At 50.9% G+C, this 19,671-nt stretch overlaps 4 protein-coding genes across 8 annotated transcripts; 2 read left to right on the top strand and 2 right to left on the bottom strand.

Annotated features, from left to right (window-relative positions):
• Positions 1 to 140: 140 nt before the first annotated feature.
• LOC118507582 (coiled-coil domain-containing protein 1-like) lies at positions 141 to 13,709 on the top strand. Of its 5 annotated transcripts, none has more exons than XM_036046239.1 (5): positions 141 to 281; positions 542 to 642; positions 11,201 to 11,290; positions 11,377 to 11,613; positions 11,680 to 13,709. In XM_036046239.1, the coding sequence occupies exons 3-5, from the start codon at positions 11,212 to 11,214 to the stop codon at positions 12,690 to 12,692; spliced, it is 1,329 nt and encodes a 442-aa protein (XP_035902132.1). In that variant the 5' UTR covers positions 141 to 281; positions 542 to 642; positions 11,201 to 11,211; the 3' UTR covers positions 12,693 to 13,709. The 5 variants fall into 5 exon arrangements, with proteins under 5 accessions (XP_035902132.1, XP_035902133.1, XP_035902135.1 ...); XM_036046240.1 differs by lacking the exon at positions 141 to 281 and adding an exon at positions 429 to 447; XM_036046242.1 differs by lacking the exons at positions 141 to 281; positions 542 to 642 and adding an exon at positions 3,972 to 7,014.
• On the bottom strand, positions 13,459 to 15,888 carry LOC118507581 (cell cycle checkpoint control protein RAD9A). The gene is made up of 4 exons (XM_036046237.1): positions 15,775 to 15,888; positions 15,483 to 15,689; positions 15,183 to 15,418; positions 13,459 to 15,107 (listed from the first exon to the last, which is right to left on the bottom strand). The coding sequence occupies exons 2-4, from the start codon at positions 15,514 to 15,516 to the stop codon at positions 13,794 to 13,796; spliced, it is 1,584 nt and encodes a 527-aa protein (XP_035902130.1). The 5' UTR covers positions 15,517 to 15,689; positions 15,775 to 15,888; the 3' UTR covers positions 13,459 to 13,793.
• LOC118507593 (3-oxoacyl-[acyl-carrier-protein] reductase FabG-like) lies at positions 15,642 to 16,803 on the top strand. Its single transcript, XM_036046260.1, has 3 exons — positions 15,642 to 15,766; positions 15,831 to 16,426; positions 16,502 to 16,803. Exons 2-3 carry the CDS (start codon positions 15,874 to 15,876, stop codon positions 16,717 to 16,719), a joined length of 771 nt encoding a protein of 256 aa, XP_035902153.1. The 5' UTR covers positions 15,642 to 15,766; positions 15,831 to 15,873; the 3' UTR covers positions 16,720 to 16,803.
• Positions 16,744 to 17,732, bottom strand: LOC118507594 (3-oxoacyl-[acyl-carrier-protein] reductase FabG-like). The gene has a single exon (XM_036046261.1). It carries the CDS (start codon positions 17,609 to 17,611, stop codon positions 16,853 to 16,855), a length of 759 nt encoding a protein of 252 aa, XP_035902154.1. The 5' UTR covers positions 17,612 to 17,732; the 3' UTR covers positions 16,744 to 16,852.
• Between the last annotated feature and the right edge of the window lie 1,939 nt (positions 17,733 to 19,671).

The raw sequence follows: 19,671 nt of genomic DNA, 5'->3' as shown, positions 1-19,671 counted from the left end.
TCAACAAACCATTCCCGTTTGTAAACAAATCGTGCTTCACGACGACTTTGGTACGTTTGCTTCCCTTTTTCTCTTAACAGGTGGGAAATTTGAACCGATAGCACCTGCTACCGCTTATCCCACAGTGAAATGGAGTGCAAATCACCCAACATTGTTGCCGGAGAAGCGTCCGAAACGGATGACGATGAGACTGAGGTAATTCCGGAGATTCCGATTCCCTTGGCAGAGAGTGAATGTGCCGCGCGAGATTCAAAATGCTTACCCGCGCAATGGTCTTGCAGGTAATATCGATCGAAAAAGGTATTCCCCATTTATCGTCATCCGGCACGGCGGCCCCGCCATCGTTTACATTTGCCCGCGAAGCGGTTGAATCATCGACATCAACACCACCGCCGACAGTGGTTTCGGATGAGGAGATGCAACGGTTGCACGTACGGCGCACGATGAGTAAGGCGCAGGGGAAGCGGGTGGGGTGGGAATTCGTGCATTGGGACCTTCCCCGAAGCAGCCTCTTAATTAGTGGCTTGTGTCTCGATTCCAGATGAAAGATGCATTTCGCTGTTGAACGAATTCATCCACAACACGGTGATATCCGTCTCGAAGCAGCTCAATGAAACGGACAACTTTCTCATGAAATCACAGGTAAGTGCGTTTATTGTTTGCTTTTTTCTTCTCACCATCGCCTCCGGGAGCGATAGTGCGGGGGGAATGTTGCTGAATCCTGTATGTGTTTTAGATGGTGCTCCAGAACACGACCACGTCGGTAAAAAAGATGAACGACAACACGCACCAGATGCAGAGCAAACTGCACGACATCCTTACGTTTAACTTTGTACCGAATATTAACATTTAATGTAGCCCGAAACTCGAAGAAATGGATATAAAAAGAAGCAGAACGAGTAACAACAGCAAATCCCATTGGGACTCCTCTAGCAATAAGCGCAAAGTCGAAAGAAAGTATTTTGAAGGGTTGTTTCTCGGCAAGGATTAGGTTTTCGATGGGGCAGAATCGAGCATTGGAAGGGGGGGGGGGGGGGGGGGATGTACAAGTGCCGCTTCACAAACGGCACGATTGAGCCGTTTTGGAAGGAGCGGCGAACGAAAAAAAAAAACGGCACAGTACGCTCAAAAGCTCGTATGAAAAATACAAAACTGTACTGCGTGCAATCAGCACGAGCATATATATCTTCTCTCGGCCTCTGCGCTGGCCTCTCCCCCCCCCCCCGCGAGTGCCATCGGTGTGCGACGGGGAGTAAAAAAAGAAATCACCGTCGACAGAGAAATTGACCATGCATCACGCCTCGCGCCATTGAAGCAGGTCAGAGCCTAGGCAAAAGCAAACAGGTGGAAACAAATGATGTTTTCTGTGCGGCGCGCTGGAATTTACTGCCGATGTTTATGTTTTCTTCATTTTCACGCCAAACCTCGGGTGGTGGTGGGCCTCCCAGCTGTTGTGTGCAAAACAAAAAAAAAAAGAAGGTTTCTGCCATCCACCCACCTAGACCGGCGTACGATTGGAAAAGAGGCACAGAGACCGTAAGCGCAGCACAAAACCCGAATCACAAGCGTGGAATACCACACCCTGCCCATCATGACACTTGGTATGCTTTCCGCAGCGGCGGAGGTTCGATGTGTGCAATTAGGGGGAGAAAATTAGACGCAAACACGGGGCAGGGACAAGATTTTCACGCCAGTAGGCGCTGGCCGCGCTGGACGGATTATTCGCAAACGCGCCACGTATCGGCGACCGGCTGCCGGTGTCGAAGTCAACGTACTGTGGACCGAAACGCTATCGCGCTATCACCCAAAAGCGGTACGGGGCCACCGACCGGGCGCACACGAAGAAGCGCAGATTATATTCGGAACGTCGTTTTCGGGGTGTCCTCCGCTCCCCGTCGTCTCCCAGCTCCCCAGCCCATTAATCGGTGCGCAATGTGCGCGAAAGTGGGTGGCGCGGACTGGTGAAGTGAAACACAATTTATGACTTTCTAATGAAACTTCCTGTGCGTTTTCGTATCGGAATTGGAGTTGCTGTATCGGGTCGCTTTGAGCTATTCGCTGCGTCATGGGGCATGGAATTTCTGTATTGATAACAGGAAAGCGAGCGTCCGCATAGCGTCACGCCTGTCCCCAGCACCGTACGTTGGATAGGGTAGAACGCTGGGAAGATTGGATCAGATGAATCTTGTAAAGCAAGAGAAAGCGTACACGCCTGCTCCTAATTCTCGGCCATAAACCCAGCTTAGCTTACGTCATGGCGTCGTTTGCATAACCCGGTCCAGCAACGTAGAACGGAAGACATACAAACACGCCCTGCTGCTAGCATCTCTCATATTGATCGCCGCCGTTGCCAACAGCACTGCAACGATGCTGCATCGTTGGATAATAGTTTTCGGTAGCTTGCATAAATTCATGGCACCGCGAAGCGCGAGGCCAAGTCTCTCGAAAGTCGAAGAGCGAAGAGACGAACGTGCCGCTGCCCTTCACCAGTGCACGACACCACCACGCGAGGAAAGTGAAACTTTTCACACATTATACTTTCGGTCTGGGCCCACAGGCACACAGACAAAGCAAGCAAACAACAGGCGGCAGTTGCCCGTCCAACCACCGGAGATTTGACGCCAAAAGTCTTCCAAACCGGAACTGCTCGTACTGGTGTGAAGCGTTGGGTAGCGCTGGATGAAGATAGCGGTGAAGCCCCGGGTATGAAGAAATTTAGGATCTAAAGCATCGGGAGCTCGGGAGCCATTTTACTTACCCGGGTCCGGTGATCATTAGCCCGATCATGATCGATACAATGTGGTTGTGCTTTCTGGACCGGTTTGTGTGTCCAACCGGTGAAAAGGCCAACGCTGGAGGTCACGGTGAAAAGTCGAGACAGACAGCACGAGATGCTTGTCCGTACGAATTTCGGTACGGACGATAAAGATCTTCTCCTACAGCACATCAATCGAGCTCCAAAATCGACCGTACGGCAGGAATGGCATGGGGTTCCAGGGGTTTTGGAGAGGCAATCGATTCGATTGGAAAAGAAGGGAAGGACGATGCCGATGATGAGGTCGTGCTTTTGTGAATGTAAATATGCAACACTTTCTCTGCGCTCGAACACTTTTCGGCGGTTGAGGACTCTCCACGGGGTCAGGTGTACTCTTTTCCTACCGCCGGTCCGAGCACGTGTCAAGCGTGCTGATGGCGGGTAATGATGGGCAACCATTTTCACGGCGACCCATTCCATCCGGGAACTGATCGAGACTCGGCGGGGGCTTTTGGGTGACAGCCGTGTGACGGGAGGTGGACAGGAGACAAGGGAAAACACTTTTATTTTCATGGCGTACTCGCCGTGGCCGTACCCGTTTTTGCGTGTCCATTTTCGGGGGGCTCGGTAGGTGCCAGTCGACTTTCTGTGCCGTGGTGTCAGTGACCAGTTGGGTTTGGTTTCCTCTCTACAGCTTGACACTTTGCCGTCCGATGAAGACGCACGTTTGGTGAAATTGTGGTTGAAAATCTGAGATTAAACCAAGATCAAGATGCGGCCGTTTGGGATCAATTTGGAGTGCGTGGGGAGAGGGGGGGCTCATTCGGCCAGAGAGAAAATTTAATTATTCATCCGAACCAAAGTGTGTTAATGTTATCTGTAGCACCTTGATGGCTGGATCCGGTTCGCGTGCCTGCTCGCGAGAAGGAAGCCGAGTCGAGTCGAGTCAACTGGATCTCCACCACGGCAACGGTATCGTCCGCGGGCCACACTCCTCGCCCATGCCCCCCCATCTCCCCGGGGAACCTTGATAAGGAGACGTAGAGAAATTAAGGCACAATTATGTGGGGCCTGCCTGACGTAGTTAAATAATCGCCGACTGATTATCGACCTTTATCCGAGCGCTTCAACGCGAGCGATGAGGGTGCCGTGCACGTGGTAAAACTCTCCAGCCCCCCCCCCCCCCCCCCCGGGAGCGACGTTTGCTTCCCTGTGCACCAGGATATTGTGGGATTATCCGGCACGGAATACCGTATGCCGTTGCAGCCTTGGGGAGGGGGGGCTTAACCCTGGAGCCCGCGCTCAATGGTGCTGCCGGCCAAAGCTAGCGGAACGTGCGCGTGCGCGGATGAGTAATGCGAGGATGCTGCTGGAAACCCACCACCGGTGACCTGGTGAATCGCGCGTCCCGTGTGGCCGCGATGGCGGATGTTGGCGTTGGAAAGTAACGGCATTGGAATCTCGGAATCGAATTATGGTAATGAGTTGTTTGCGGACATGGGGAGAAAAAGATGGCGAGTGAGCGAGTGAGCGAGTGTGAGCAAGAGAGAGAGAGAGAGGTCCATTCGCGGGACCACCGATCTGTCATTGCGCCTTTGAAGGAGCTCGAAGTCCGGCTCGGTGGGTTGTGGGATATTGTCATCGAAATCGGTTAGCTTTAAATATTTACTTGTCGGGATCGGTGTTGGATGAGTTTTTTTTTTATATTCCAAAAAGAAAAGGGACAGTGTGTCGCCTTCTCTGATAGCATTCCTCTCCCCGGTTGGAATGGAATTCGCATTCCAAAAGGTAGGACAGCACGAAATGACAAATAATTGAGATCTCCCAAATCCGGGAACTGGTGGAGCAGACACAGATTGAATTCATCTGCCATCAATTTTTTTTTGCTTTAAAAGCTGCATTTCACCTCCCCACAATCGGAAGCCTTCCGTTTGCAGTGGGCTGCAGATTTTCCGCACTGATTATTTTTAACTGCTCCGACGACAATTGGAACGCCGTGTCTCGCCTTCGCGCAGCAGTCGCGCCCAGGCAACGAAGTAAGGAAAACGTGCTTGCCGTGGTTTTGGGGCGAAAATTGGAAGGTGGCAATTTGTTAGCTCATTACCGGCCCGATACAACAGTTAGACGCTGAATGTGGATTAGTAACAGTATTCGGTGGTGAATAAAAAGGTGCAAACGCATACCAATGACTGAGATGTATTTTTGACTTTCGGCAAAAGCAAAGATGGATGCAGTTTATTTTGGGGATTTTTCATGAGATTTGTTACGCTACTTATAATACGGCTTCTGATTGCTAATTAATCTTCTCGAGTGCCTGCGACAGGACGATCAGGGCGAACGATGACACGATGAAGAGTGATCCAGGAATTGAGTGGCGAATCGGGACATCCTCAGCTTCGTTTGTCGCGCAATGCTGGTGAAACGTAGCCATTTTGATGATCGCTGCTGGAGACTTACGACATCAACTCTTGTCTAGATGTTGGGCTCCGTTTTGGACGAGATTTGCTTTCACACTGATGAATTCATCCCTTCGATCAATTCTATATAAAGCCTTGTTTATCTACCTGGTTCTAGCAAATTTTAGAAAAAATATTTTGTACCTCCTTTCAATAAAATTACCCTTAGAGATAATGGAGTTTTATAACCCGGGTACGCTAAAATAATTGATGCTAGTTTATAGACAGGCAGGTAACTTGCCGAACCCCCCGTTAAGAGGTAATCTTTTCAAAAGCCCCGGTGTTGGATGTGATAAACTAGGTAAAGAGTATTCCAAGGGTCAAGCATTTATTGCAGACAAACTTGCCGATTCGCAACTATTTGTATAACAACTCCTATCTTTGGACAACTCCAGGACTTCCTAATCTAAGCCACTTCTGCACACTTCAAGCATGCACAGAAATGGTGAAAATAAAAAGAAATGGTTCGCCTTTGCTAAAAAAAAACACACCCTACAAAACGACACCTTGACCCACGACGATTCCCGATGAGGCTAGAGCTTTTAAAGAAATTACCAACGAACGAATCGATCGATCGGCTTGAAGAAGCAAAAGGAAGAAGGGCACCGAAGACGAACGGTGGAGATGGGAGGTAGCGCTTATTAAGAAATCTCAAGTGGAGCTTCAAGTGCCACTGCTCCACACCGGTCGGTCCGGCCACAAGAAAAGCGTCCATGGAAAAGCGGAAAACGGACAGCCTAGGCATGATGGGTGCGCGTGTTGCTGCGCCTTGGCTCCCCACATCCCGGGATCCCGCAGTTCGATGATCGTTTCGATGGGTGCATGAGGGGAGAGGGGTGAAATGTGCCAGTTCCTCTCGCCAGGGCTGCTGTGTGCTCGTGAGAGGGACCGTACACAAACACACATACGCACGCACGCACACCCGCTGATAATAACGAGAGCGAGACTCCAAAAACGAAGATAGGAAAATTGTTAGACGCGGTGCAGCGAAAAGAGAGAGAGGAGGGAGCGAGGAGGGAACTGGGAAGGAAAAGCAAGGGGGTGAAGGTGAAGAAAACGTGAAAAGAAAGAGTGAAAAAAAAGGCCCGAGCCGAGGAAAGAAACGGGCGAACGAAGGAAGTCTTCGGACGGTGCCCGGCAAGCAGAAGAAGCGAAACGGCAAATCGACGAATCAACGGCACATTGGATACATATTTGTAACACTTTTTTTCTCTCTTCTTTAGCTCTTCTCCCCCCCCTCGACCCCGCTCCATTTCACCCTCATCCCCATCCCGACCCGGTTCCAAAACGTCTCTCCCCGAACTTCTCTGCTTCTCTTCCAGCTCCAACGGGCACGAGTAACATCGTTTCGGCATCGCTGAACAGGCCCAGGCCCCCATAAGATGCGTCGGTCTTGGGTCTTGGTCGTGGTCGTGGCTCGACACAAAACCAGCGCCCACCCCGCTTCGCTTGCCTCTCACCCCTCGCACACCATCCACTTCAGTCGGCTGGCTCGGGCTGGCGAAGCGATCGCGTGAAAGCGCCTGCCTCCCTATTTTTTCCTCCCCGAACCAAGACGGACGGAATGAAAGTCGACGGGCTGGCGGAGGGAAGGCGGGTGGTGCGCGATCTCTCTCGCGAAGATCGGTTCGCGCGCGTTCGCGGGCCGCCAGCAGGCGCTTGGTTCGGGCCCGTTGGTGGCGGTCGGTGGAAAAAAGTTTTCATTAAGAGTTTGAGAAGTAGAAACAGTTCAGTCAGTATCGAGGTGCACACGGTGGAAGAAAGTAGTGTGTCTACGCCCCTACATTTGGCCGTTCAATCCTGGTGCGTTAGTTAGTGACATATAGCAGAGACTAAAGCAGCATCAGCAGTAGTTCGTTGCGGGTTTTTTTTATTGGTTTAGTGTTGTAGCATTCTGTTGGCCCGGCGGTTGGTTCAGCTGGTAGATTGTCCCCCCCGGTATTTAGTTAGTCGTTTCCCACCTGTTCCCAACCCCGAAGTGAGTAATCCAGGGCCAGGGTCCGTTACGTTCTTAAGCTGCGCTGGCTGCTGTTTTGGTTGCGTGTTGCGTGGACACAGGCGAACGAGATATCGCTGAACGCTGCTTGCTCAGTGGCTCAGTTGGGAAGAACGGCGACAGGTGATAATTGCTATCGCGCACAAGATGGCGCCGGTACAGAGTCTTCGAGGTTTGAGCCCAAGAACAATCGTTACGATCGTTGTGTGGAAAGTGTGGCTATCGTTGGCAAACGCCGATGAGCCAAAACCAAGCATCTCAGGACTAATAATTGGCATGATGATAAGCTAGATGACAAGTGACAGCGAAGAAAAAGGCCAGCCCAAGGCACAGCATCCGGGGGTGCCAGAAAGTGCAAACCAACCACCAAATGGACAGTTCGAAGAGTCTTTGCCCCAATCGCCGAACAACGACGAATCCCATCCCCAAACGGGAGGAAAAAACGAAAAGATGGGGCGAAATAAGCGGGGGACCAACCCGCCCAAAAGAAGCAAAAAAAGGTGGTGAAGTGAGTGTGGTGGGTCCCACTTCTTTTATGACCCGGTTTTCCGGATTTCACTCCACCCAGCCAGCCTCTCCGGTCGGTCAGCGTCCGAAGCCCTTAAGACCTCTCCCGGGCCTATAATTTTCGGTTGGTTTGTGTTGTGGTGTTGTGCGTTGTTTTGTTGTTGTTGTTGAATTTCTTGAAAGTTTTTTCGTTCAAGTTGATTTTGGGTTCGATTCAAGCGAGGAGAGAGAGAGAGAGAGCGTGAGGTGCTGGTATCTTTCTTATTGATTACTTCCTTCGTTTTTTTGTTCGGGGTGGAACTGTGGATGGACCATCTCACCTCTGCTTCTTCGGCGGCCACCAACAGGGAGGAAAAGGTTTTTTTTCGGATTCAGATTCGGATTGGAGAACTGTGTGCTTTGTTGTGTGCATTTTTGTGTGAGAGTTGGGATGGGAAAACGTGGCAGGAGATAGGAAGAGGGAAGGGTAGGTGATGGAGAAGGGTTTGATCGAATGCAAATTCATGCTCCCCCCCCCCCCCCCCCAACAGACCCACTTCCTGTGTCGGGTTTTGTTGTCGGTCCAGACGATTCCGCGGCGGCCGGGCCGTATATCGAACAGATAACGGTTCCAAATTGAGGAAAGAACCAATATTAATTATTATGCTGCTTTTGACCTAGAAATTCCTATCCGGTTGGACTCCGTTGGCTCGAAACTGGCTGTCCGCTATCGTTAAGCTGACGGAAACTGTTGGAGATCGGGTTGTGGGGTTGGCGTTGATTTTGGACCGGTGTGAAATGAGAAATTTCGCCAGAATGTCAGCGGGCGAAGATAAGAAGGCGTTTGTCTTCAATTCCCTTATTTTTATTCTAATATCATCTGTTAAAACCACTCTTTTGGAGGGTTTAGATGGATTTATGTGGGCTATAGCGAGCTCCAAAAAATATAATATGTCCATTCTGATTTGCACATAATCCTCGAAGAAATATTAAATTACGAATTAAATTGCAGATAAATTAATATTACCAATCAACCTCGTTTATTGCTTGCATTGCACCTCGAAGATCATCAGCAAGATCGATACGATCTCAATCATTTCACACCGTTTTCTTTTCCAGCCGATGAAGCAATCACAATTGGTTCATCAACGCACGAAAACCACGAACCGGGAGGAACTTAATCATCTTGTGTTTTTGTGTTTTGTGCTGAGAAGGAACGGACACATTCCAGCCAACCTCGCCTTCTCACCGTGGAACCATTAAGCTGGCCTCGTACGACGGGCCAGCCAGCCAGCAGGGCAAACTTTCTCTTTTCTTTTATCACTTTCATTTCGAATGGATGGGACGGGACGTGCGCGCCCGCGAGCCTTTTCAATGAGCTCATCTCCCTCCGAAAGAGAAACCGCGCCTACGTGCGTGTGTGCCTTTTATTTAAGAAAATACGCGCGCACACACACACACGGGCACGCACATACACACTTGTCTTAAGGTCGGCCCGGACACGCGGCCGAGGTACGCTCATCATTGGTATAAAAGTGAAAATCCCGTGTAATATCGTTGATAAGACCGGGTTCGTCGCTTGTCCGGTGACGGTTGACGGGTCTTTCGTTTGTTTCGCCGCGGAAGCTTCATTTCGGCCGTATTCGAAGTCGTTAAAGTAGGATTTTCTGTTCTGCATTTTTTTGGGGGAAAATAAATTAACATAATTCTGCCTCACTTAATTAGTGTCCAGCGTAAACAACCGCTCAAGGTTATTTGTAAATCATGTTGGCGAATAGTATTAACCTCGATCCACGGCGCAACGGGCATCGCATTTAGAGCTCTCTGCGTTGTCCGTCCGGGAAAAAGCATCCGGGCCTTTCCGCGGGCCTAATCACTGGCAATTGAAGCGATTAGCATACTTTCCTCCGAACCGGGCCGAGCGATTCCAATTAGGTGGCCTGGGGGGTAAATTTAAATATGGAGATGAGGCTTCCTCCCGTACACCCCGAGCTAGATCGAAGTAGGCCATTGCTAAGAGCAGCAACAGCTACTGTTCCTTCTGCGAGCGATCGATCGGGGCAGGCCGAGCGATCCTGCTATTGGTGATGATGAGTTTCTATCTCCAATTTTGTATCCTCCTTTGATTTCTGTTTGCACGATCAATTCAAGATCATCGTCTCTGTACACAGCGGGGGGGGGGGGGATGATGTTGTTTTTCCTCGATCAAGATTGGTAGATGAAGAACGAGAGAGAATTGTGCTGGGAGAGGAAACAACCGGCGGCGAAAGTTGCTGAGAAAAGATGGTTCGGGAAGGAGGACGGAACGCTTTTTTTGGGGGGGAGGGAGGGGGGGAAGGAATCGACCACCGACCGGTTAGATTAGGTTTGCCTTCTATTTTGATAATCTTGTTTTATGCCCCTGTTGTTTTTTTTCGGATGGGGCTTTGACCACACGCACAAGGTCTCGAACATTTCGATTCGGTGCTGCGGTTGACTGTGGAGAAAGTTGATTGAACTATAATCGTGGTAACCTGTTTGAACTTTCCATTTCTTCAAATGCTGCTCGCCACAGGTTGAACAAACCTTTAGAAACGTCAGCCACGCATTGTGCTTCGTGCGATCGTCGAAAGCAATGGAACCTCACGAATGAAGAGGCTCTCTCTCTCGCTCGTTTAAGAGTCCCACTGCTAATAATCCGTCGGAAAATAACAGCATAATGGACATCAATATTTTATTCAGATTTCCTATCGAGAGAAGGGCGAAGGCAGCACAGAACGAATGGCGCATTTATGGGCGCAATCAAAACGGCGGAAACAGGTTTATGCTTTTGTGATTCTCACCCACATTTCGGCAGTGAGGTGAGCGAAAGGACCAACAAAGCTAAAGGCTGCAAGAAAACATTCTTTCCTTGTTGACCGAAAAAAAAGTATCTTCGAGAGACGGTGAAAAAGAAAGTTCACTTTCAGCAAGCAACCAACCTGCTGCTGGAGGTAGTTTTTGATGCTGAGGAGAAAATCTCGTCTCCACCAGCCAAACCCGGCAGTCGATTAATGATGACGCTCTTGACGGTCGTTGAACCATCGAACCTAACCCGATGGGAGCTGATGACCACACACAGACACGCTCGCGGGTCCACGGTCAAGGAGAAGGGACCGTCGTACGCAACCTTTCTCCCACTGCAAGATGAAACAGTACGGAACGGTTTTGTGGCGGATGGAGAGGGAGTGTTGTGAGAGAGGAGGAGGAGGAGGAGGAGGGGGCTTTATGATGAATGAATAATTAGCATACCAACAGTCAGTGCCGCGCGCTCACCCAGAAACACCGTTTGTGGCGGTTTCACGCAAAAGAAAGTTTGCGGAATTGAGTTCAGCTGCGTTCACGCAAGACATAGCAACAGCAGCGGCAGCAACACCAGTAGGCTTTGCCAAAGTAGTCGACCCAGAAGAAGTAGTACCCGTTGCTAAGCATCATCACTAATACGATCCTTCGTTTTTCGTTTCTTGTTTTTCGTTGTCCCTTTTTCAGAACATATAAAAATGAAAGTCACATTCCTGTTGGAGCTATTACTAATTCTGATCATTATCGCATTTGCCGCCTCCAAACCGGTCAAGGATGGTAAGTTGTACGAGACGCGGTTGTGACCGTTTGTGACTTAACTTCATTATTGGTTGTTCTTTTTCTCCTGTTTCCTGTTCCTTTAGAAGGTCGAAATGCACACAAAGGAACGCTCATCTCGCGACAGGCGGCAGAAGATCTGGCTGCGGCTGCAGCACCGGTAGATGGCGGAGTTGCTCCCGTAGTCCCGGCTGCCGGCGGTGATGATGATGACGACGATGATGACGATTCCGATGAGTTCGATCTAGGCGACGACGACGAATCGGCTGAGGACGATGATGACGACGCGGATGACGATGATGATGATGAGGAGGACATCATCGGTAAGTGCATCGGATCGCTTTGATCGATCAATTCCGCCACTGATGAATTTGGGCACGTTCGTACAGGATCGGTCGAGGACGAGATCGACGACGATGACGACGATGATGATGATGACGATGATGATGAGGTGGCGGCACCGGTAGCCCCGGCGGCGGTTGTTGACCAACAGAAGCAGACGGCCAACCAGGTGGCACCGGCGGCTGCGGCGGCTGCTGAGGACGACGATGACGATGATGACGATGATGAGGATGATGATGCGCTGTCTTTTTTTGGTGATGACCTACTAGGCGCGTTCGACGACGATGACGACGATGACGACGACGACGATGATGATGACGACGATGAGGATACGCCAGTGGCCGCCGTACAGCCCGCCGTCCAGGCCGCGGCCGCCGTCGCCCAGCCCGTCGCTCAGGCCGCCGCCGAACCGGTGGCCCAGGTTGCCGCTGCCGCACCGGCCGCCGCCAAGAAGACGAAGAAGAAGGTCGCGGCCCAGAACACGCAGGCCCTGCTGGATCTGGCCGATGCGGCCGCCGCCCAGAACGAGGTGGACAGCAGCGCGGTGAAGAAGCCGGCCGAGGAGCTGGACGTCAACAGCGAGGTGAACAAGATTGCCGAAACGCTCGCCAACCAGGGCACGGGCGACAGCGCAACCGAGCCGGCCGTCGAGGAGGACGAGGAGGAGGAGGAGTACGAGGAGGACTCGCCAGAAAAGGTACAAACTCAAAACACGAATAACAATAAAGTTGACGTTGTTGCGAACGCTCCAGCTCAGCCCGTAACCGTGACGAAACCGGAGAAGAAACCGGCGACCGGAGACGATGACGACTACCTGTCCGCCCTGGTCGGCGACGATGACGATGACGACGACGATGACGACGATGACGATGACAGCGAGGAGGCGCCGGTTGCCGCCGCCGCAGCTGCCACGACCGGCCAGAAGGAGGACCAGCAGACGGCGGGCGGTGTCGCCGCGGACGACGACGCGGAAGACGACGATGACGACGATGACGACGACGACAGCGACGAGCTGATCGACGAGAGCGCCGTGGAGGATATTGCCGAGTCGGATGTGTGAGTGGAGCCGGGTGCTCCGGGCCCATCAGCCACCCTTCCCGCCACCACGCTCCCCAGCCTTCCCTCCACCACCTCCCACCTCTCCCCCTCCTCCTTACCTGACGACGCAATCGTCAACCAAGCCAAGGAAGAACGACTTACACGTACACACGTACACACCGCACCCATTATCATCACACACAAACACGTAGAAACACAAAGATGACTGAGATCGTGGGTGAGGTGATAAGCGCGGGCGGGGAGAAGCAAGGGAAGGAAGCAAAGGCTCCACACTCTAGCAGAACTTGTGGGGCTCAAAACCAAACTGTAAAGAAGATCGACGGTCACGATCGTACGATCCTCTTCCCAGCCAGAACTCCCTTCTCTCTCTGCCTCCTCTCCTTCTGGGGAGGCCCAACAGGCCCGGCGCGTACTACCTCTGAACCCACAGCAAAATACCCGACAAACTCCGATGCGAACCCGTGATGTCCGTGTGTCCACCTCGTTGAAGGAGGTGGAAGCTTAGGCGAGATAGACAGAGAGAGAGAGAAAAAGAATACAAGAGTAGGGAGAGAAGGATAGGAAGAAGAAAAAAACGATGACTTTCCCCGGGTGTGTGCCAGCGCCGTGCAAACACCACCACAACCGTCATCGATCCATCCTGAATGAATGCGAGGATGCCGGCAGCACTGCACTGTCACATGCCAGGATAGTAGCACCGTCACGAACAACAGCCGACGGACGGACGGAGAAGCAAACACACTCACACAGAGCAGAGAACAACTGACTAGGAGTTTTAAGATAATTTATTTATTTATTTAAATTATTTATTTATTTAATTTATTCGTACTCGTTGTGTACAATCAGGACAACCGACCTTACTACTACTACTACTACAACAACCGCACCTACTACTACTGGAACTTTTTTTGCGAGTAAAAAGACAGTGATAGCCGCGCGACATCGCTCAATCTAGAACAGTACGAAAAGGACAATAAAGAGGAAACAAAAATACGGACGAGATTGTAAAAAATCATAACGATGCCCCGATGCGTTCGAGTGTGTGTGTGTGTGTGCTGTAGCTTGTAGGTGTCCGAAAAAAACGGTCCGACCATCATCGCGGTCACGCACCCGCTTCCTCCTCCGAATCGGAATTCGGAGCATAGATTTGGCTACAGCCCAGCTGAAAGGCAGGATTAAACGTTGGCTCGAAGCATCGTCGGAAGATGTGTCGTAGTTTGGCCTGCTTCCGTTTCCGCTCCTCGATCACATTCGGTGACTCGGGGACACTGTCTTCCGGGGGCTTTTCGTGCCCGGGCGAGCTTGCATTTTGCGGTCGTTTTCGGGAAAACATTGTATCGCTGCTGCGTACCGCAGTAAGGTTGCTGGCGGACGGTCCTTGCGGTTGGTGGTCGTTGATGCCGTTCAGCGTGAACGAATCGTCCGTCGTCATGGTTGGAATCGAGTCGAGCCTGTTAACGGTCGGCTGGCGAAAGTTTAATCCCTCCAGGAAGGGAAGATTTTCCGTATTCTTCTCGCCAAACATGGCCTCCGAAGCGTGGGCTTCACTTGCGCTGGATGCGACCGTGCCCGATCGTTGCCGGACCGAGTTTGCTTCCTCCGGTCGATGCGAACGTTCGTTTCGAACTGCATTACAATCGGATTCGTTGCGTAAAGCTTGAAGGCTGGAGTTCATTGCATCCCGGGCAGTTTTACTACCAGCAGGAGGTGCAGGAGTAGCCTGTGAGATGCCTTTTTGAGTGACGAGTTCCGACGCTGCTTCCGTGTTGCCGTTGCTCGTGATGTCTTCGGTAAAGTACGTGTGGATTCCTTCACTGTCCATTCCGACGGAACGGTTGGGAACGCTTCGATCGAGTGCTTTTCGGCGGTTCGCTCGTCTACTGTTCAGCTGGGCGGAAGGTTTCATCGTACCCATGATGAACTTGGCGTGCACGATCTCCCCTTTACTCATCTCCAACATCAAGGGTGATCCGGGCCCGGAGAAGCTCATCCGTATGTTTAGCTTGTTCAGGGCCGCGAACATGGTGACGGCTTTGAACTCTTTGTAGCAGAAGATAAGGTTTGCCTTGCTGGACAGCTGGTACGTTTGAAAGGCAGACGAATCGATCGAAAGCGTCGATCGCAGCGTGGAGCGATCGGACTGATCGTTGTCTACGTAGTTGGAAACTATCGTCTTGCTGTCGTTCAAATCGAACGAAATCTCATCGACCGAGTGGTACAGATGCACCAGAATGTTGGTAAACACTTTGTGGTTGCCCACGATTTCGCTCGGAAACGTTTGGGACAGATTGAGCGAATTGATGTGTTCGCTTTCTAGGAGGTATATTTTGTGCGTCTTCAGCACGTCCGACTTGCACCGGAATTGGAATATGATTTTGGATTGGTTGACTTCGAGCCAGATTTTGCACGTTTGGATCTAGAAGGGAGGGTGGAAGAGCAATACCGTATCAGTGAGGTAACAACGTAACTAAGGCAACAGCCGAATCCGTACCGTAGCAAGGCTCTTGAATATCTTGAGAATCGGTTTCACCGATATCTTACAGCAGTTCTCGTCGGGCGTGTCCGAGCTGCCCTGCTGGAAGCTGATGAAAAAGTCGCGCCGAAACTGAACGACCGCGTACGCCGTGTTGGTAGAGTTGATCGTTTTCAAATCGAGCCCATCCGGGGTGGCCTCGAAGAACAGCTCGTTTCCGATTTTGGAAAAACAGTTCACGGCACGGGCCAACACTGAAACGAGCACATTAGTATCGTGTGGCACAAACGGAACTCCGGAGTGTGTTTAACTACATACTTTTCACGTTGGCACCGGGAAGAATGAAATTCATCGTAAATTTACTGTTTTTAGTCTCCGCGGAGCAATAAGGAACCGCTTTTGGTGCGAAAAAAAAACCAAAACAAACACAACCCTACTTTGACAGGTCGCCTGTTGCATGCCGGCAAACAGCGGGTAGGCGTTTATACTGCCGAGTTGAAAACTGTCCCACACGGTTGACAGTTGCTGGAAGAACAAAATTCCACCAATCGGGAAAGATAAGAAGCGGTCGACACTCGTTGCCCGTAGATAAAAGACCAATTGTAAGTACTTAAAGCCAATTATCGCGCGACGAATAGATAATTAAATCATTCCCGCCCTTCGCAGACGCTTCGTTCGCTTTCCCGTTTCCCAGTGTGCCTTTTGAGGAATGGAATTTACCGGCAAAGTGGTGCTGATTACCGGGGCATCTTCCGGCATCGGTGAGGGTACGGCCATCTATTTCGCCAAGCTTGGTGCGTCGCTCGCGCTTACGGGACGCAACGAGGCCAATCTGAAGAAGGTGGGCGATGCGTGTGAGGAAGCTTCGAAGAACAAACCGCTGCTCATCGTCGCGGACGTCACGAAGGAGGAGGACAATAAGCGCGTGCTGGACGAGATTGTCGCCAAGTACGGAAAGTTGGACGTGCTGGTCAACAATGCCGGCATACTGGGCAATGGATCGATCGAGAACACGAGCTTGCAGCAGTACGACGAGCTGATGAACACGAACGTCCGCGGCGTGTATCATCTGACCATGCTGGCGGTCCCGCTGCTGATAGCCACCAAGGGCAACATCGTGAACCTGTCGAGCGTGGCCGGAAACCGATCGTTCCCGGGCATTTTGGCGTACAGTATGTCGAAGGCAGCCATCGACCAGTTTACGCGCTGCACTGCACTGGAGCTGGCCCCCAAGCAGGTTCGCGTGAATGCCGTCAATCCGGGTAAGGGTGCTTTGGCGCGATCGCGATCTGAGGGTACGTGAGATTCATTTCCGCAATTGGTCTCTCCCTGCACAGGTGTCATCATTACGGACATTCACAAGCGCGGTGGAATGGATGAGGAAGCGTATGCCGCCTTCCTGAAGAAATGTGAACAAACGCACGCCCTGGGACGTCCGGGTGTGGCGGAAGAGGTCGCCAGCACTATTGCCTTTTTGGCGTCGGATAAAGCCAGCTTCATCACCGGTGTCACGCTGAACGTGGACGGCGGAAGACACGCCATGTGTCCTCGGTAAAGCGGAACTAAGGGCGACACAGTATACTTTCAATCATTCGAACGGTTTTATTCGAAGTAAAACACTTTTATCACTGTATCATAATGGATGAGAATGCACTTTTTTTCCTTACAAAATAACGGTCGGCGATCCTCTAGCGAGGACACATCGCATGACGACCACCATCGACCGGCAGGCTAGCGCCGGTGATGAACGACGAAGCGTCACTGGCCAGGAAGACGATAGCGTCGGCCACCTCCGATGCCTGTCCCGGCCGACCCATGGCGTGCGTGTTTCTGGAATGCTCCAGGAACTTGGCGTACGTCTGCTCGTCCATACCGCCACGCTTGTGCAGGTTGGTAACCGTGACGCCCGGATTGACGCAGTTCACTCGCACACCTTTGGCCGCCAGCTCGAGCGCAACGCAGCGCGTAAACTGATCGACGGAAATCTTCGAGATGTTGTACGCCAGCACGCCCGGGAACGATCGGATGCCGTTCACGCTCGAAACGTTCACCACGTTGCCCTTCGATGCGATCAGATGCGGTACGGCCAGCATCGTGAGATGGTACACCGACCGGATGTTGGTGTTCATCACCCGATCGAACTGCTCCAGGCTGGTCGTTTCGATGGTGCCGGTTTCGATAATGCCCGCATTGTTGACCAGCACGTCCAGCTTCCCGTACTTCTCGATGGTCGCCTTCAGGATGCGCTCCGTATCGGCCTCCTTCGTAATGTCCCCAGCAACGACGAACGGTGCTCCGGAACACTGTTTGGCGACCTCGTTCAGATTGTCCACCTTGCGGCCGCTCAGCGCAAGCGAAGCACCGAGCTGGGAGAACTTTAGGGCGGCCGCTGCACCGATGCCACTGCTAGCACCAGTAATAAGCACCACCTTACCGGCCAGATTCATAATGGACACAATTTATTTTGATTGTTATATAACACGCCAGCGACAATGTTGTTGTTCCTCCGGCTGTTGGGTTGTTGGGTTGCACTTGGTAACGGTATTAAAATATCATCGAAGCAGTCGACGCCGCTGCGGCACAGCTGGTTCAGCGCGATAAGATTGGCTGAAGGTGCGTGTACACGAGTGCAGTTTCGATCGTACATTTGAATAGAAAATTTGTTGATGCACAGGGGGGCCTTAAGTGAAGAATTCCCTTTCAGAGCAAGAACGTTGTCCAGCGATCAGTCCTGCTATCATTATGCAGAATAATGATCCAGCCTAGAACAAGGCTCAGAAAATAGAATAATTACCATCAAAAGATGTCGTTTGCGATGCTTTTAGGAAGTAACCGAAAAAAGAACGGACGCTCATTATTCACACGCCATTTCCGGGAACAGCTTCCGGAGACCGTTCGTTCCGTTTTGAGTATTTTTTTTATTATTGCGCTCCGGCTTTCACTGCATTTTGATGACCATTTTGCTTGCTCTAATGACCGTTTGCTGGCAATGAAAAATGTCCTTCACGTGCAATTTGCGCATGATGCATGGCCCAGTGCCTTAATGAGACCTTTTGTCGCTTGCTTTCGCCTTAAAGGAGAAATTATCGCACCAAAAATTCAGATCCAGAATCAACAAGCGAGCTGTTTGTTGCCGCTACTCTTACTTCTTTCAAATCATCCAAATCTTTGCACTCTCATCCGACGTCGGGACAAACTTAGGATCAACAGATCAACCACATAAGAAGCCAACGCAGGGGGGTTTAAGGTAAACGTCGGTGTAGAGCCGTGTCGAATCAAGATCATCTGTTTGCCTGTTGTTTTGTCAAGTTTCTCGGAAAGTAGCCAGCATGTTTTGGAACAACTTTTCACTTAAACTCATCGCCCTGGACACACACACACCCACGCTTGCATAATCCTCTCGTGTTGCTATCACTTTGGAGTTTGGCAAAGAGGGACCAATGCCAAATCAAGACGCTGTGGACAAACCCTCCCGGGATTTTCCTTTGCCGAGGGACGGGAGAAACTATACAGTTTGGTCAGCTCTTTGTCAGTCACTCGCATCCACGGCATGATTTGCACGAATTCACAAAGTTTTCCCGCAGCCCAAGCTTACTTGCCTACTTGCGCACCGGTTCCGAACCGGGGCCGAATGTAACTCTGTTTGCACAACTTTTTATTACATTCCCTTTTTCCCAATTGAGGCGAAACCAAATCGACGCAAACAAAAAAAAAATCGAGATAAGGGTGTTGAGTCTTCGGATTAGAACTTGTTAAAAAGGGCTTCGGTTCGAAAACTGTCGGTTAATGCTTAAAGTAAATAAAACAGCTTGTTGTTTGACCCGTTTGTTTCGTGATTTCGTGTGTCTCCCAGCTCGGTTTGACCATCTGCAGGATAGCGCCGGCAGTGCTCGAAATGATCCGTAATTGAATGTGCTGTAAAGTTTATTTGTACAACGCTGAAACAACTCCTTTCAATTGGGCAATTATCGAATTAGGAAACTTTTCGACCGAATTTAAATGAGTGTGTGTCCGTGTGGAGATAACGTGATTAACCGTATGCCCTCGGAGCTAAAGTGAAATGTTGAAAAACAGTGATTCGACTAAAAAAGGGTCTAAAACTCGGTCTCCTCGGTCCAGCTTACTTACTTACAGGATGTTCCTTGAACAAAAAAGGCATAAACGGAGCATTGGATCAGCGGCCGGATTTGCGGGAAGAGAAACCAGACCAGAAAAAGTGAAGCAAATCCCAACTTTACTGATAAAAAAATATTGATTATGACCTCCGCCGGTCGGCTAACTTTCGCTATAAATATAGGACCCAATTACCGTCAGCGTTGCTTTCATCGCAGTACTTAGGATTGAGAACTCGGGGTGTATGTGTGTGTGTGTGCGTGTGTTTGGCGGGATGGAAGTATGATTGCGCTTGTTTGGTTGTTTGTTTGCTTGTCTGGGACTCGTTTACTTTCGCTCATTCCCAGAAGTGGTATGGTTTTGTTGTTTTTTTTTTGGGTCGGATATTTCCACC

The sequence above is a fragment of the Anopheles stephensi genome, chromosome 2 (genome assembly GCF_013141755.1).
Source record: "Anopheles stephensi strain Indian chromosome 2, UCI_ANSTEP_V1.0, whole genome shotgun sequence".
NCBI lineage: Eukaryota > Metazoa > Arthropoda > Insecta > Diptera > Culicidae > Anopheles > Anopheles stephensi.
Note: the sequence above shows the minus strand (reverse complement) of the source record. Positions and strands in the feature narration are given on the sequence as shown.